Source organism: Chinchilla lanigera, unplaced genomic scaffold (genome assembly GCF_000276665.1).
Source record: "Chinchilla lanigera isolate Chin_1 unplaced genomic scaffold, ChiLan1.0 scaffold00016, whole genome shotgun sequence".
Classification (NCBI taxonomy): domain Eukaryota; kingdom Metazoa; phylum Chordata; class Mammalia; order Rodentia; family Chinchillidae; genus Chinchilla; species Chinchilla lanigera.
Window position 1 is genome coordinate 16,719,855 of NW_004955417.1, and position 14,833 is coordinate 16,734,687.

Below are 14,833 nucleotides of genomic sequence, written 5' to 3' on the forward strand. Positions count from 1 at the left end.
TGGTCTAAGGATTTAAACAGTTAATTTGGGAAAGCTTTAGGACAATTGAACATCGTAATTAAGGCAAGATGGCAGCATTTATTTGGAAAGGGATCTTAGAGATAACCTAATGAGAAACACATCATATATGAGGAAACCACCATGTTAAGACACTAACACACAGGTATTTAAGGCCAATAAGCACAACTTCTTTGTCTTAAGAAGTGCATATATTTATAAACCTGGGGATATTTAAAAATATTTACTCCTTTAATATTTTTAAATACTTTTCAAATAATTCATTTTTTAAACTATAAAAATGAAAGTAATTGTCATTAAAGAAGAAAAGGTACATCCAAAGAATTGGATGCATAATTACTAAATATTGTAAACATTTCAAATAAAATAAATATTTGCTTGCTACATACTGGCTATGAACATCAGAAATATAAACAGTAGTATGTTCTCTTGAATAGCTTCAAAAGAATATGTATCTTTCACATCTAAATTTCTTCCAAAGACTGTTAATTTTCTTCTAAAACATGCCCTTTATTTATTCATTCAACATTAAGAACACTTACTGATACTGCCCTCAAGGGACGGACTTTCAGTTTAACAGAAACATGCACAGCAGTTCAGCTTATCTCAGAAGATCGCCACCTCCAATGCTATCACATTTATTTATCTGATCAGTGTTTATTAAACATCTAGTCAAGTAAGCTAATATATGGACTTTCTTGAGGGATGAGAAGGGTAGGGGATGAAAAAAGAAGATGTGCTGTGTGCATGTACTAACTCCCCAAGATAAAAGTAATCATTACCTACTCTAAAACTTACTAAAAATAATAATAATAAAAAAACTTTGATAATTACATTTTTTTTCTCCTGTAAACTCCTGGGGATTGAATAAAGGGACTTCACACTGACCTATAATCCCAGCCCTTTTTTAAGTTTTAATTTGGAGACAGGATCTCGTTAACTTGCTAAGTTACCCAGGCTGGGCTCAAACTTGCAATCTTCTTGCCTCAGCCTCCTAGAGTACTGCAATTATTGGCATGTGCTACCCATGTCCAGTTTGATAATTACAAAATTAACATATGACATCAGTTTACACTATTTATATGGTTTATTTTACAAAAAGAATTCTTTGGAAAATACAGGAGATACTAAGAAGATACTAAGAAAATACTAAGAAATACTAAGCATCTACTAAAACCAAGAAAAACTAAGCATCTACCCTGCTCTGGCAGAACCCATCGTCTAACTGGGAAGACAAAACAGATGCAAATGTGTGTTCAGAAATACACACAAGCTCTAGCTATGAAGATTAAACACAAAATCACCTTTGTTTTTCTCTGACACGTCTTCATCTGTATTTTCTTCAAACTCTTGACTCATACGAACAAATTTGAAGGACTTGTAGGAAATAATCATTAGACCATTCCCACTGGGCTCAACAGCAGCGTAATGTGGTACTGACTTTCCATGAAGAATATCACGCTTAGTAATTTCATATTTTACATTATCTGTAAAGAAATAGTGTTTCAGAACAAAACATTACAATTAATGAATATTAATTTTAAGTATTCTAAATGTATTATTAAAAGGCACATTATGAAGCATCTTTTCATATGGATAAAAACTTTACAATCTGATTTTGCTACTTTAAAATATTCCGTCTCATAAAATTGACTGTCCAATGTGGTAACCACTGACCACAAGTGATTATTTAGCTAAAATTAAGTAAGGTTTAAAAGTCAATTTCTCAGGCATACTACTCACATTTCAACTGCTCAACAGCCATATATGGCCAATAGCTACTGTGTGTAGTGAGTGACACATATAAAACATGTCCATCTCACACAAGTTGTCAGTGGGTGGTAGAACTCTGGATATTTGAAGTGACTGACTTACCTGCAATATCAGCTTCATACTAGTATTTGTAATTTTTAAGATATAAACAATTAACTATATCCTCAAAATTTGCTATATTAACTAAATTTATTCTCCTGTGAAGATAGGATACTTTTTGTTTTAAATAATACTTTCAACAGAGTCTGTATCTTTGCTTATATTGTTACTATGTAAAGTGGGTTATATTGGTAAGCTTCAAAATGAGTAGTCAACCCAGTATTGTATTGTTATGAATTAAATATAATTTATTCTAAAGCATCTGTTGTTAATGGTATAAGTCCTCACCTGCCTTCACGTATTCAATTTATACATATATAAGAGCAAGCTTTTAATCTCGTGTATGAACTAAAAACTATACTCTCTCCACAGATACATGCAGGATAAACAGTCCTGCTGCCTATAAAGACCCAAACTTAGGTACTACATATTTTATAGATGGGCTTTCCCAATATACGTGGGACAGATAGTAATGGATATCAAACAGTGGACTCATGATAAAATAAGTTGGGAAATGCTGGGTTAGAATTAAATTTTCTTTTTTACTTAAATTTTTTAGAAAATGTAATACGCTTAAAGTGTAAAAGGGATATTTATTACATGTCTGTATTTTCAATTTCAACTGACTACAAGATATAATTTATTCAGTGTTTCATTCAACATTGTTTAGAAAAAGGGGTAGGGAGGTAGGAATGTAGTTCATGCAAAAGCCCTGGGCTCAATCCCCAACACTATAAAAAAAAAGGTAACAATTACATTCATAACTGTCAAGGGGAAAAACGAACAAGATGTTAATGATGATAAAGGGAACCAAAGAGAATCAGTGTTTCCACAATCACAATCTTAGAGGAGAAAAAGCAAGATGAGTCTAAACACATCTGTCTAGTTGAGGTGGGGACAAGGTGAAAGACTAAGTAGACTGATGCTGTGTTCCAGGCAATACATGTATTTATGGATATGAAAATTACCAGTACAAGAAATAAATCTGATGAGATACTTGTATTGTGCTAATGCAATTATAGAACCAACTGTCTTGGGGAAAGGGAGGTGGAATACACATGATGATTTCTCCTGTTATTGGGGACTGGGGATTTAGCTCAGCGGCACAGTGCCTGCCTGGCAAGCACAAGGTCATGAGTTCGATTCCCGGTACCAGAAAAAAAAAAAAGATTTCTCCTATTATTGATTTATGCCTTTAATAAAAAAAATTCAATCTTCTACTTTCTAAAGTAGGAGCCCGCAAACCATAGTCCACAAGCCAAAGTTGAATCTAGATCTATTTTTGTATTGCCTGTGAGTTATAAATTTTAAGTAGTTACAAATTCAAAAGAATAGCTAAATATGCACAAAATTCATGTAACATTCAAATGTCAATGTCCATAGACAAACTGCTATTGGAACATGGCTATACTCATTCTTGTACGGACTGTCAGTGGCTGCTTCTATACCACCAAGGCATAGTTAAATGGCAGTGACACAGACCGCATGTTTACCATTTGGTCCTTTGCAGAAAAAGGACCAATGCTTAATCTGAAGTGTTCAGTTGCTGTGTTCCTCCGCAGATGAAACTAAGTTCTGGGAAGAACAAATAAACCATATTGAATACCTCACTGAACAAATCCAGATTTATTCAGCTAACTGATAGTTTTCATATCTATTAACCACAAAGACATATCTTGGTGGTGGTAGTTTATTTCAGAATTAAATGAAAAGATCGCTTAGAAACAATACTGATATCATTTCTTAAATTGTAAGCTAGCAGTGTGGCAAGAAAATATTTTTCTGTAGTGATGAAGAAGTTAACTTACTCATTAAGGGGTAAGCTAATAAAAACTACTGGGAAAAAGCAGAGTCATCGAAAAAGGTCAACTGCCTCTCAACTACGAAAAAAACCAAAACACTGGGTGAGTCAGTAAGAACAAAAGAAAGACCAAGGACCCACTCTCACCATTAAAGAAACCCTAAGTAATACCTTGGAATGTAATTTTTAATGTCAAGTTAAAAGCACGACAGGTTCAAACAGACCTACTTTCAGGACTTTTTACACAAAGAATCACACTGGGTGAGAAAAGGAATGGTTTTATTGGGGGGTAGAGGCAAAAGGCAAAGCTCAGTGAAATAAAGATATTCATTTCCACCTTGGTATTCTTATTTATTTACATTTAAATTACATCATAGTTAATCATTTATTTACACTTGGTTTTATATATGATTCTTGTGCTTATATTCTTGGCTATATTAAAATATAAGTATTAAAGTCTTCAAAAATTATGTAATGTTTCCATTTATAGAAAAGGTATAACTGGCCATGGAAACATATTATAGTTTTATATAACTCAGACCTCAGGACAAACTAGATATTCATTCTACTTGGAGTAGCAGGTGCTAAAATAACACAATGCCTGAGAAAAAGTAAACAGCATTTACAGGGACAGCCTTATATTTGAAAACCTACTAAACGATGTTACCAGTAGAAACTCAGAATTTCATTTTTTTTACCTTTAGTTTTCTTACTGACAGTGACCCATTCCAAAGAAACATAGAAACCACTTCCTTTCATATCCAACTCGTCTTTCTCTATTCGAAGAAGTAGGGCAGCTACTGAATGTTCTTCAGCTTTTAGCAAAGAGATACTGTGAATTATGATAAAAGGGTTCCCGAGCTCTTCATTGAACACAATCTACAAAACAATGAGATATACAATAAGGTACATTTACATGAACAGAAAGTAGAGGAGGAATACATAAAACCCTGACAATAAAATTACTTTGAATACTAATAAAAAGAATTAAAAAGTAAAAACTGTTTAAATATAGACTGCATTTAAATAAATACTCCCCGAAGAAAGAACTTTAAAAGAATATATACTTGTAAAACAAAAACACTGACCAGTAATCCTGGTTAAAAACAGAGAAAATTACAAGGCATCCAAATAGCATCTAAAGGAGAAACAGGACTTAAAGTAATCTTCTAGAATGGAAATCAGGGGCAAAGTACTCCGCACAAAAAGAAAGGACACAGGTAGGTCACTATCCACGTTTTCATCTTTTTCCATCTCAGACATATATGACTTATTTTTGCTTTCTTCATCGTTGCTGGACAGTGTACAGTATACATGCCCGGGGAAGTTGGCTTTAAGGCTACTGTTTTCATTTCCCAGACTTTTTTGAAGAAAATAAAAGGCATCAGAAAACAAATCACTAAAACTTTAAGTCAAAACCAAAAGCCCATTTGCATTTAAAAGATAATTCAACAAGTTCTAAAATATAATCTTCAAGTTTTCCCCCCCCATAAGCAAATCTAAAGACACACAGAATCCAATCAAATTATTTTTATACCATAAACACAAGGTTTAAAAAACCATTATATTTTTATTAAAACATTAATTAGGGTTTTAAGACTGATTCATAAACATGGCTTCTAAACAAATGAAAACATGCACAGTTGAAAAGAAAACCGAACTAAAAAACTTTTTAAATCTGTACAGGGAGTCCTCATATATCTCTACTGGGAAGCCTTATTAAAAAAATGTGCTATGTCATCAATTTCTCTGCGTTTAAGCACCTCTGCCCAAATTGTTTAAATAGTAGGCCTTTTGAATTCACTCTGAAGACTTGCACGTGCACACACACACACACACACACACACACACACACCCCACACCCGTCCCTTCAAATACTCAGAGCTGAGATGACAGATGAAAACCGTTCTGAACAGGCCGATTGAGCTTTGCTCTGTTTGGGAAATAGAAACCAAAGGCAAAAAGAGAAAATGATAAATTCTGGCAGGTACAAGCAGTGAGCTTATCTTCTCCTTTTTCTTCCTCCTAGAGTGGTAGGAAAAGCAATGAGGCTGCAGAAGCAGATGACCAGACTATTAAAAACTGCTAGACAGAGGCCTTTAGTTTCTTTTCTTTTTTTTTTTTTAAATGAAAACAGGCAGATGGATCTTTTGTAACTGAAAAGGGGATCTAGCCCAGCACCTCAACCATGACTCTGTTGATATCTAGCACTTTCATTACATTACAGGCAACACATCTGGAAAGCAGACAGTCTTCTCTATCTCCTTTAATTTCTTTTTCTACCCTTTAATCACCTCCACCATCATTGCTTCCCTTGTGCCCTAGTGTGCCTCTTAATCACACCCACCTTTAGCTTTCTTTTTATTAAACCTATTCTCCCAAAGCCCTTAAAACTTTTCTAAATTGTTCCTTAACGTGACTAATATTGTACAGTAACCCTCTTCCCTCAATTAATGCCAAATTCCCACTCTCCTCCCATTCCTCCCAAGTACAAAACAACTTTCATTAACTGAAAACATCTCAGAAGGGTGCTCATGCTATTACAATAGTAGGTAGTACAAAGGGCATGAGATAGATATAAATTTCTAGCTGATTATATGCTAAGGGAACATACAACAGAAACTAAAAGAATTATGCATCCCTATTCACCTCCTTCTAGTTGACTCTGGGATCAGCTATTTTTAAGATGATAGCAAACTGAGTCAGTTTGTTTACTCCTCCTCAAGACCAACAAAATCCTCAGAGCTCAATAATAAGTTCTCATTTATATCTCTCATACCCATCATTCTCAAAATACCTTCCTACTTTTCAAATATCTAAACATGAAACGCATCACAGTATCTCAATTTTTTTTTTAAGCTAATACTGGAGGTCAGAGTAGAAAATATCAGAACATCCAATGAATATCTGCAACTCTTTTAAACAAGCAATTATTGTGACTATTTATTGTTTGTTCTGAACATAATATAACTTGTTAGCATACCACTTCATAAAACTTAGTAAAATAGGTAAGTTCTCATTTTTCTCAAATAATTAAAGCCTGGTTCTTACCAACATCTTTGATTTGATAAAATATTTCATAACACCTAAAAATATTAAACTTACACCTATTTAACCTAAAAATTAATGCTGAGATTTAGATTGTAGTAGTATTACAATGTACTTATTAATAAAAAACAAAGGAGTTGAAACATTAAATCATTTGATAACTCATGATCATTTTTTCCTAATTTCAAAAAGAGGCTCTAGAAAAACTAATTCCTTATTATTAGCATCAAAATCCTGACTACCACTCAATTTTTACACCATAACATATTTTTCTAAATAGAGAATATTTAGAGCAGAGAAAATATATCAGCAAACCTAACGTGAGTATAGAGGAGAAAAAGATAACAATGTTAGCTTTGTTCAATGCTTCTTCAAGGAGAAGAGGCAATATTGATGCTCATGGCAGTGGTTTACACATCCACTCAGGCTGTAGCTGCAGAAAAATTTAACTCCACTGTCAAATGCCTGAAATCCTGACTGTGATCATAGCCTCATGAGAAGCCCTCAGCCAGACCACACACTTAAGCCACTCCCTGACTTCTGACCATACAAACTGTATGAGATGAGTAATGTTTATTGCTTCAAGTCACTAAGTTCTGAAGTTGCTATACAGCAATAGATAACCATCTGAAGCAACCTGATTTTCCCTTAATTGTGGACCTAACGATCAGTATATTAATTCACTAATTATAACAACTGCACTGACCCTGGATCAAAATAGGAATGGTTAATACCCATTGTCTAAAAGGTATATATCTTATAATTTAATTAAATAAGAGATCTAGAACATTATATCAGAAAAATCAAAAGGGCACATGTGGACTGGCCTTGAAAAGTACTATTAAAATAAAGTCCAGGCCAGGCATGGTGGTGCATGCTTGTAATTCTAGCACTTGGGAGGCTGAGGCAGGAGGATTGCAAATTCAAAGACAGCCTGGGCTACAAAGTAAGTTCAAGGTCAGCCTGAACTGCATAGTGGAATCCTCTCTCAAAAAACATTAAATAAAGAAATAAAGAAATAAAGTTTAATTTGCATATGCTTTCTGGACTTTGCATAATCTTAAAAAGAAAAAAAATACCACTCACTTCCCATTTTTCTGAAGTACTACTTCCACGTTCACCTGTTCCAATGACATACAATCTTCCAGTCCCATCTGACAAGGTAACCAAGGTAGATGATGTAAAATGCATAGATGCACAAAGGCGATTATCATATGCTGTCAAATCTGTAGGAAGTCGAAATACCTCTCGTGGTTTTCCTAATGCAGTGTCCTGAAAAAACCCAAACATTGTAAGTGAATTACTTCCTCTTTCAGGATCTATAAACACAGAAAACATAGTGTATTAGTTTCTCTTTTATTTAAGAATTAGAACTAACTCCCCTACCTCTGAGCTCTAATACTGATTCATTCCTAGCAAATTAAATATGGTAGACAGGATAGATGGCATGTAACCTCCAGGCCTACAGATCATCAAACACTTATTATCTTCTGCCTTGCTCTCTTTCTTGGATCCTATACTCTAAGTGAAAGTAGCTACCAGGTTGTAAAGATGCAGAAGCAGCTCTGGGAAGAACCCATATGTGGAGGAACTGTGTGGGCCCTGCTCAATAACCAGCACCCTCTGAATAAAATGTTTTTAGAAAAGTATCCTGTGGCCTTAATGAGGCCATCAAATGACCGCAATCCTGGCAGATCATAACCTCAGGAGAAGCCCTCAGCCAGACCACCCATTTAAACCATTCCCTGATTTATCACCACACAAACTATGTGAGATGAGAAATATTTATTCATAACAATATTTCAAGACATTAAGTTCTGAAGTTCCTATACAGCAACAGACAATGCTATGAGACAATCTGGTTTTCTTTCTTTTAATTGTAGAGTTAATGACCAGTATTTTAAATCACTGATTATAAATATCACATCATGTTCTGAAAGCCTACATAGACGTCAGTTTGCAGAATGAAATACATACATTTACACTACTACAAACTTAGGGATTTGTTTACATGTTTTTAATTGTGCTTGTGCCCTTATAATTTAAAGCTATGAGCTAAGTTGCATTATTAAAATGTTTTAGAAGGAAACATCAAAATGCTTACTAGTCAGGAAATAAGCTTCCTTACATAAACCAGATTGAGCTCAATATAAGTTATTTTTGTATGGGTGGTTCAAGTTTTATTTGTCTGTTAAGATTTTCTCATAGAAGAAAAGTCATCCCTGATTTCTACGTTTCACTTCTTCCTCCTAAAACTGTTTAGATCTACATATGTATTAGTGAAATTTAATATATATACAATATCTTCACAGTCACAAATTTTCAGTGACCCACAGTTTCTTTTTTTGTTTGTTTTTTTTTCCAGTACTGGCAATCGAACTCATGACCTTGTGCTTGCCAGGCAGGCCCTGTGCCGCTGAGCTAAATCCCCAGCCCCAACCCACTGTTTCTTTAAAAGTATCTAATATAGTTTTTTTAGAACACCATTCCTTCTCTTACTGATTTGCATAATGTTGAATTAAATAGCAAGCAGAGCTGGCATAGTTTTAAAGAAACATCAAATCTAAGTATTAATAATTTAAACTAAACTAGAAGAAACAGAATTTATCAACATAGTGCTTAGCCCATTAGCAGTAAATACTAAACCTACTGTGCTCTCCAGTTTGTACGTTTTATAGAAAAATTTTAAAAATATCAGTTAATCCAGTCAGTTATTAAGTGGAGGTCAATTATGAAAAATTGTGCCAGATGCTGACAACCGAATCAGCATTAAGAACATGGGATGTGGTATTTCTACTCAGTGAGAAGAAATGGACTAGTCAACAAATGGTATTGGGACACTGGAGAACCTTTGAGAAAGTTACATTTAATATCTTCCTCCCACATACTCAAAAATATTCCATATCAGATAATATCTAAATGTGTTAAAAGAAAAAGTAAAACAGATTTGTTAGAGGATAAGTGTTTTTACCATCTCAGGGTGGTAAGATTTTCCTATGTACGAGTAAAAAATAATTAGGCTGCAAAGAGAAAAATATTTGTCATAAACAGAAGACTAATTTCTGTAACATATATATGAGTCCTTAAAACAAGAAAAATGCAATTATCTAAAATATTTAATCATGAAAAGAGCATGAAAAGGAAAATTATGGTCAGTTTTTTTAAAAGGTCAAACTTACCAGTAAAAAAAAATATATTAAAATAAGATCCCCCCATTAGTCAGAAAAAAAAAAAAAAATATTAAGACTGGTAATGTTTTTCTTGACTCAAGTATCCTACTGATAGGAATAGAAATTTGTATAAGCCTTTAAGAGATGATAATAAATCGACTTTTATGATGTCTTAAATATACTTTGATACAATTCCCTTTGCAAGAATTTATAAGCATCCTGGCATATGTACAAAAAGTTCCATGTCACAAAAATGCTCATTTCAGCAACACAAATGTAAGCTTGTACCAATAAAAACTATGAAACAATCAAGTTGTTTTATCAGCTGAACAAAGAGGAAAAAGGCAGACCTGATATTACGAAGCCAGCCTAGTCGCACCTGCCAAGTCTTGGCTTTATTGTAAACTAGCCTGGCACTCACAGGACTGTTTTACTGAACATAAGCAATTTACAGAACATAGTGAATGACCATGACAGAGTAAGACAAAAACTCTGTGACTCCATAATGATCTCTGGACACAGATAAAACACGAACACCTGCACAATTATAACTATGACTGTAAATCCAGGTCAATATGAGCAAGTGAAGTTTCCTTGTAACTACAGAACCTGAACATCAGTCTTGCCTTCTCTCCTACATAATGCTCACATAGCGAACAATTACCAAGTTTTTCATTGTATCCACTCAATAAAGTTCAAAGTTCCACTTTCTTAAACCCTCCCCCAAATCACCTAAGACAAGCCCAATTCTTCACTATCTCTGCTTCCGAAGCCTTTTACCAAGACACCCTGTGGGTTCCTTTGTACTGTACATTCTTCCTGCTGCAAAAAGTAGTAAATCCAACTTGTTCAAACACGGAGGTGTGCCTGCTGTCTTTGTCTGGAAAGTACTGGCAGAGAAATAGAACATCCACTCTATACCAAAGAAGTGTTAAATACACTGAAGTAGGCTTATATTGCTGATAGAAAAACCCAGCAAAGCCAAAAAAGATCAACAAGATACTAGCTAAAAAAAAAAAAAAAAAAGATGCAGAACATGTTCAATAGAGGCTGAAATAAACATTGCGTTACGTCAGCACACAGTAAGACACAGACTGATTTGGTAATACTCACCATTTTGAAAAAAAGGATTGGAGTATGACTGGTGCTAGGGGAGATTGAGCATAAAAGTACATTTTCCCTCTCTGCTTCAAATACATACTTTTTTCACACTGAGCAATTTACGACTGCTATATACATGTATTAATGGCAAATATTAACCCAATAAAATGGGAATCTTTCTTCAAAATAGTTGTTTCAAAGCAAAGGTCTCCAGTGGTTTACTACATACTGTTCACTGTATTTCACCTAGAGAACCACTATCAGGAGGAATGCAGGGATAAACTTGTTAAATCACTGTTCTCCAGTTCATACACAATACAATGTTTTAATCCATTTTCTGCTAAATACATGGTTACCATGACAGAGGTTGGCAGAAATGTAATTATTCAGATAATCTGGTATAATATGCAATAGAATAATTGAGAAACTCAAGTATACAAATGTAAAACTAAAATTAATTTAAAACATACACAAAACACATAGCACCACTCTTATTTGAGTTAGAAGAGTATCACAGTGAAAGCAATCTACTATTCCTGGAGTTTGAAATTTAATTCTCGCCAGGCGTGGGGGCGCACGCCTATAATCCCAGCACTTGGGAGGCTGAGGCAGGAGGATTGCTGTGAGTTCGAGGCCAGCCTGGCTACAAAGTGAGCTCAAGGCCAGCCTGAACTGTATAGCGAGACCCTGTCTCAAAAAAAAAAAAAAAAAAAAGACAAAAAAAAGTTAGAAATCTAATTCTCAAAAAGTACATTTTAATTTTAACTGCACTATAAGCAACGAAATCTTTTCCTTTGTAAATCCTGCACTAGAGCATTACATTACTTCTGAATAACCTCCACTGGTAATTTTCCTAAGTGTCCTCATAATAGCATCTTGTATGTATAACTGGATCTATAATATCCAAATTTCACCCATTTTCTTTTTCCTCACAAAGAGACCATGTTTAAGAATATTAAAAAATCATTCTGAGGTAATATTTCACAAAGATTTCACTGACAAGTAGAACACTATGATGATTATAATATTTAAGCATATTAAGAACTTTGACTTTCGTCATCTCATTTAATCACTACTTGCAGTTGAAATTATTACTCCTACTTTAATGCAGAAAGGTTCAAAAAGATTAATGTGACTGTAGCTCCACTGTTAGAAGATGGCAGGGCCAAGATTCAAATCATGATCAGCCCTACTCCAAAAGTGAGTACTTTTTCCTTCTATTTCACATTTTCTACAGAAAAAAACATATTTCCCACATTTTTCAAAACAACTGATACTTGGGTCTCAGTGCAACTTCTAGAATACCAACTTTGACTGCAACTATCAGACTCACTTTTTCTTCAGGCTATTCAGGCTATCAGATAGTATTTTCAGTCAAAATTACTGAGTCAGCTAGATGTAATACAAGACTGTAATGTCCACGTATCATATACAAATGGGTGTATAAATAAACAGTACATAAGCCACACATGTTGATGACAAAAATTTGGGACCCTCACAGTTGCAGTTAGAAGTGGAGAAGCTCTGAATTAATGAAGTACTTTTCTAATACACACATATTCACTGGAAGGGGTCACTCAAGCTTTAAAAAATGGTCAGGCAAAAGTAGGGATGTAAAACTAAAATTAATTTTAGTAGTAGGGATGCCCTTTCCTAGTATTATTACACACTGGTATTGAAATTTTGCCCTTTTAAAAAGGAAGTGGTCTTTTTCTGAAGAAAAGCTTTCATCACTAAGAACTATTTTCATTTAGAAGACAGTCTCTCTTTTTCCTTCTTTTTGGCTAAACCTTTAATAGGTATTTTAATCAATTATAGTTTGATTAGTGTCTAAAATGAATATTTCAATGATGTATTAAACATACAAGACTGAAGATTAAACCCAGGGCCTATGCACTAAGCTATATCCCTACCCCTTTAAAAAAACATTTTTTTTGAGATAGGTTCTCACAACATCACTAAGTTACCCAGCCTAGGCTGGAACTTGCAATCCTCTTGTCTCAGTCTCCCCAACTGCTGGGGTTACAGGCGTGCACCACCCACTGCCAGCTTTATATTTTTCTTTAATCAGGAAATAACTAGCACCTTGTTAATTAACTTGTTAAAGGTAAGCTGAGATTTAGGCCTAGAGATGAACGTACTGGCATACAAAGAGCTTCATTAAAAAATAGCTGTAAACTGTCACTCCAAACACAGCTTCACAAATACATGCTTACAAATGAAATTTCATAACAGTCTCTGGATCTTAAGAAGATACCACAAGATAACGTTTTTGTTTAGTAGCAGAAATGAGGTAGCTTTAGAAGTAAATTGGAAAAAAAATGGCAGACATACAATGAGCCATAAAAGAGTATAATCAGAATTTTTTTTTTTTTTTTTTTTTTTTTGTTTCTCCGGTACCGGGAACCAAACTCACGACCTTGTGCTTGCCAGGCAGGCGCTTTTGCCGGTTCATAATTTATTTCTCTCCAATTTATTAGAAGGGACCTTCTTTTTTCTCTATTTTTTTTTTTTTTTTTTTTTTTTGCTTTCCTAATGCATTTTCCACTTCCTAAGTAAATTTCCTCCAAACTGACATTCTCAAAAATTAGAGACTGTAAACCCACAAGTTAAACTGGGAAGTACAATCCTTCTACAAAAATGCTGAACTGCTGCCACCTGCTGGCTCTAACAAAGTTAGACGCGCAAACTAAGTGTGGACTCCTGGGCCCTACAGCAGCCTTCCACTTAAACAGTGTTCAGCCAGATTTAACCAGGGTGGTCCTTTGTAGGCCAGCACAAGATAGTGGTATTGTGCACCTGGGCCTTTGACTCAAAACAAAAAAATAGACTCGAAAATGGGTATCAGAATCCCACTTTCTAAAGGCTATAAAAAGCAGACTGATCAGTGCTCATCGTCCTCCTCCTGCTCTGACCACAGAAGCTCACAGTACGTTGATTTCCCTTGTTGCTCAGAGCAAAATAAGACATAAATATGGCACTGCTCTGTACCCCATGTGCAGAGTTTCTTAATGCTGGGTCATCGCTGGAGCACAAGCATCACCTAAGGTGCTTGGTGAAATTTAGATTCCCAGACTACAGCTAATCCTGACTTACTGAACGAAAATCTTTGGGAATGGTATCCTGCAGTTAGCTTTTGTTTTGATCAATTATTTTAAGTGATTTTAAGATGCAACAGAGTTTGAAAGTCAAAGAAAGAAGCTGAGTTAACGAGGCAGAAAACAACTAAGCGAACCGAAACATGGCTCCTTAAAAATATAATCCTTCTAAAACCTAAGAACAGAGAGAAAAGAGGACAAAAAAGGATAATCTTATAAGCATAATGCATATTTTTATAGCAAGAAATCTGAAATTTAAAGGAAAATGGATGATTTCACTTAAAAATATACATTATACATTACCCAAGATACAGAATTTAATGAAACTGATAACCACAGCATAAGCTAGGAAGTAATTAGAGATTTACTACTAAAAAGAATAACAAAATACAATATATCTAAGGAGGATATTTAATGGAAGAACAGAATATTCTAATCTTCAACTGTTCCAGACTTCAAAAAAATAAGAAAGTCCCTCAATTCATTTAAGACAGGAAACATTTAATCAAAATCTGATAAGTATCACTAAAACCATGGATTTGTAAAGACAAATGCAATGTTTTTTAAAAAAAGGTGAGAAACAGAATCTAATAATGTATCAAAAGCCAGGTGTAGTGGTTCACGCCTATAATCCCAACACTCGGAAGGCTGAGGCAGGAGGATTCCTGTGAGTACAAAGTGAGTTCAAACCATCCTGAACTGCACAGTGAAACCCTGTCTCAAAA

General features: G+C 34.5%; 1 protein-coding gene across 2 annotated transcripts in view; it reads right to left on the bottom strand.

The window, feature by feature from the left end:
* The window catches only part of Nudcd1 (NudC domain containing 1), a 61,799-nt gene that overhangs the window by 31,226 nt on the left and 15,740 nt on the right, over nt 1-14,833 (bottom strand). For both annotated transcript variants that reach the window (XM_005381880.2, XM_005381879.2), the window contains exons 3-5: nt 7,826-8,011; nt 4,390-4,570; nt 1,323-1,505 (exon numbers count right to left, since the gene is read on the bottom strand). In XM_005381880.2, coding sequence (XP_005381937.1) covers nt 1,323-1,505; nt 4,390-4,570; nt 7,826-8,011 — 550 coding nt within the window. The remainder of the gene's footprint in view (nt 1-1,322; nt 1,506-4,389; nt 4,571-7,825; nt 8,012-14,833) is intronic.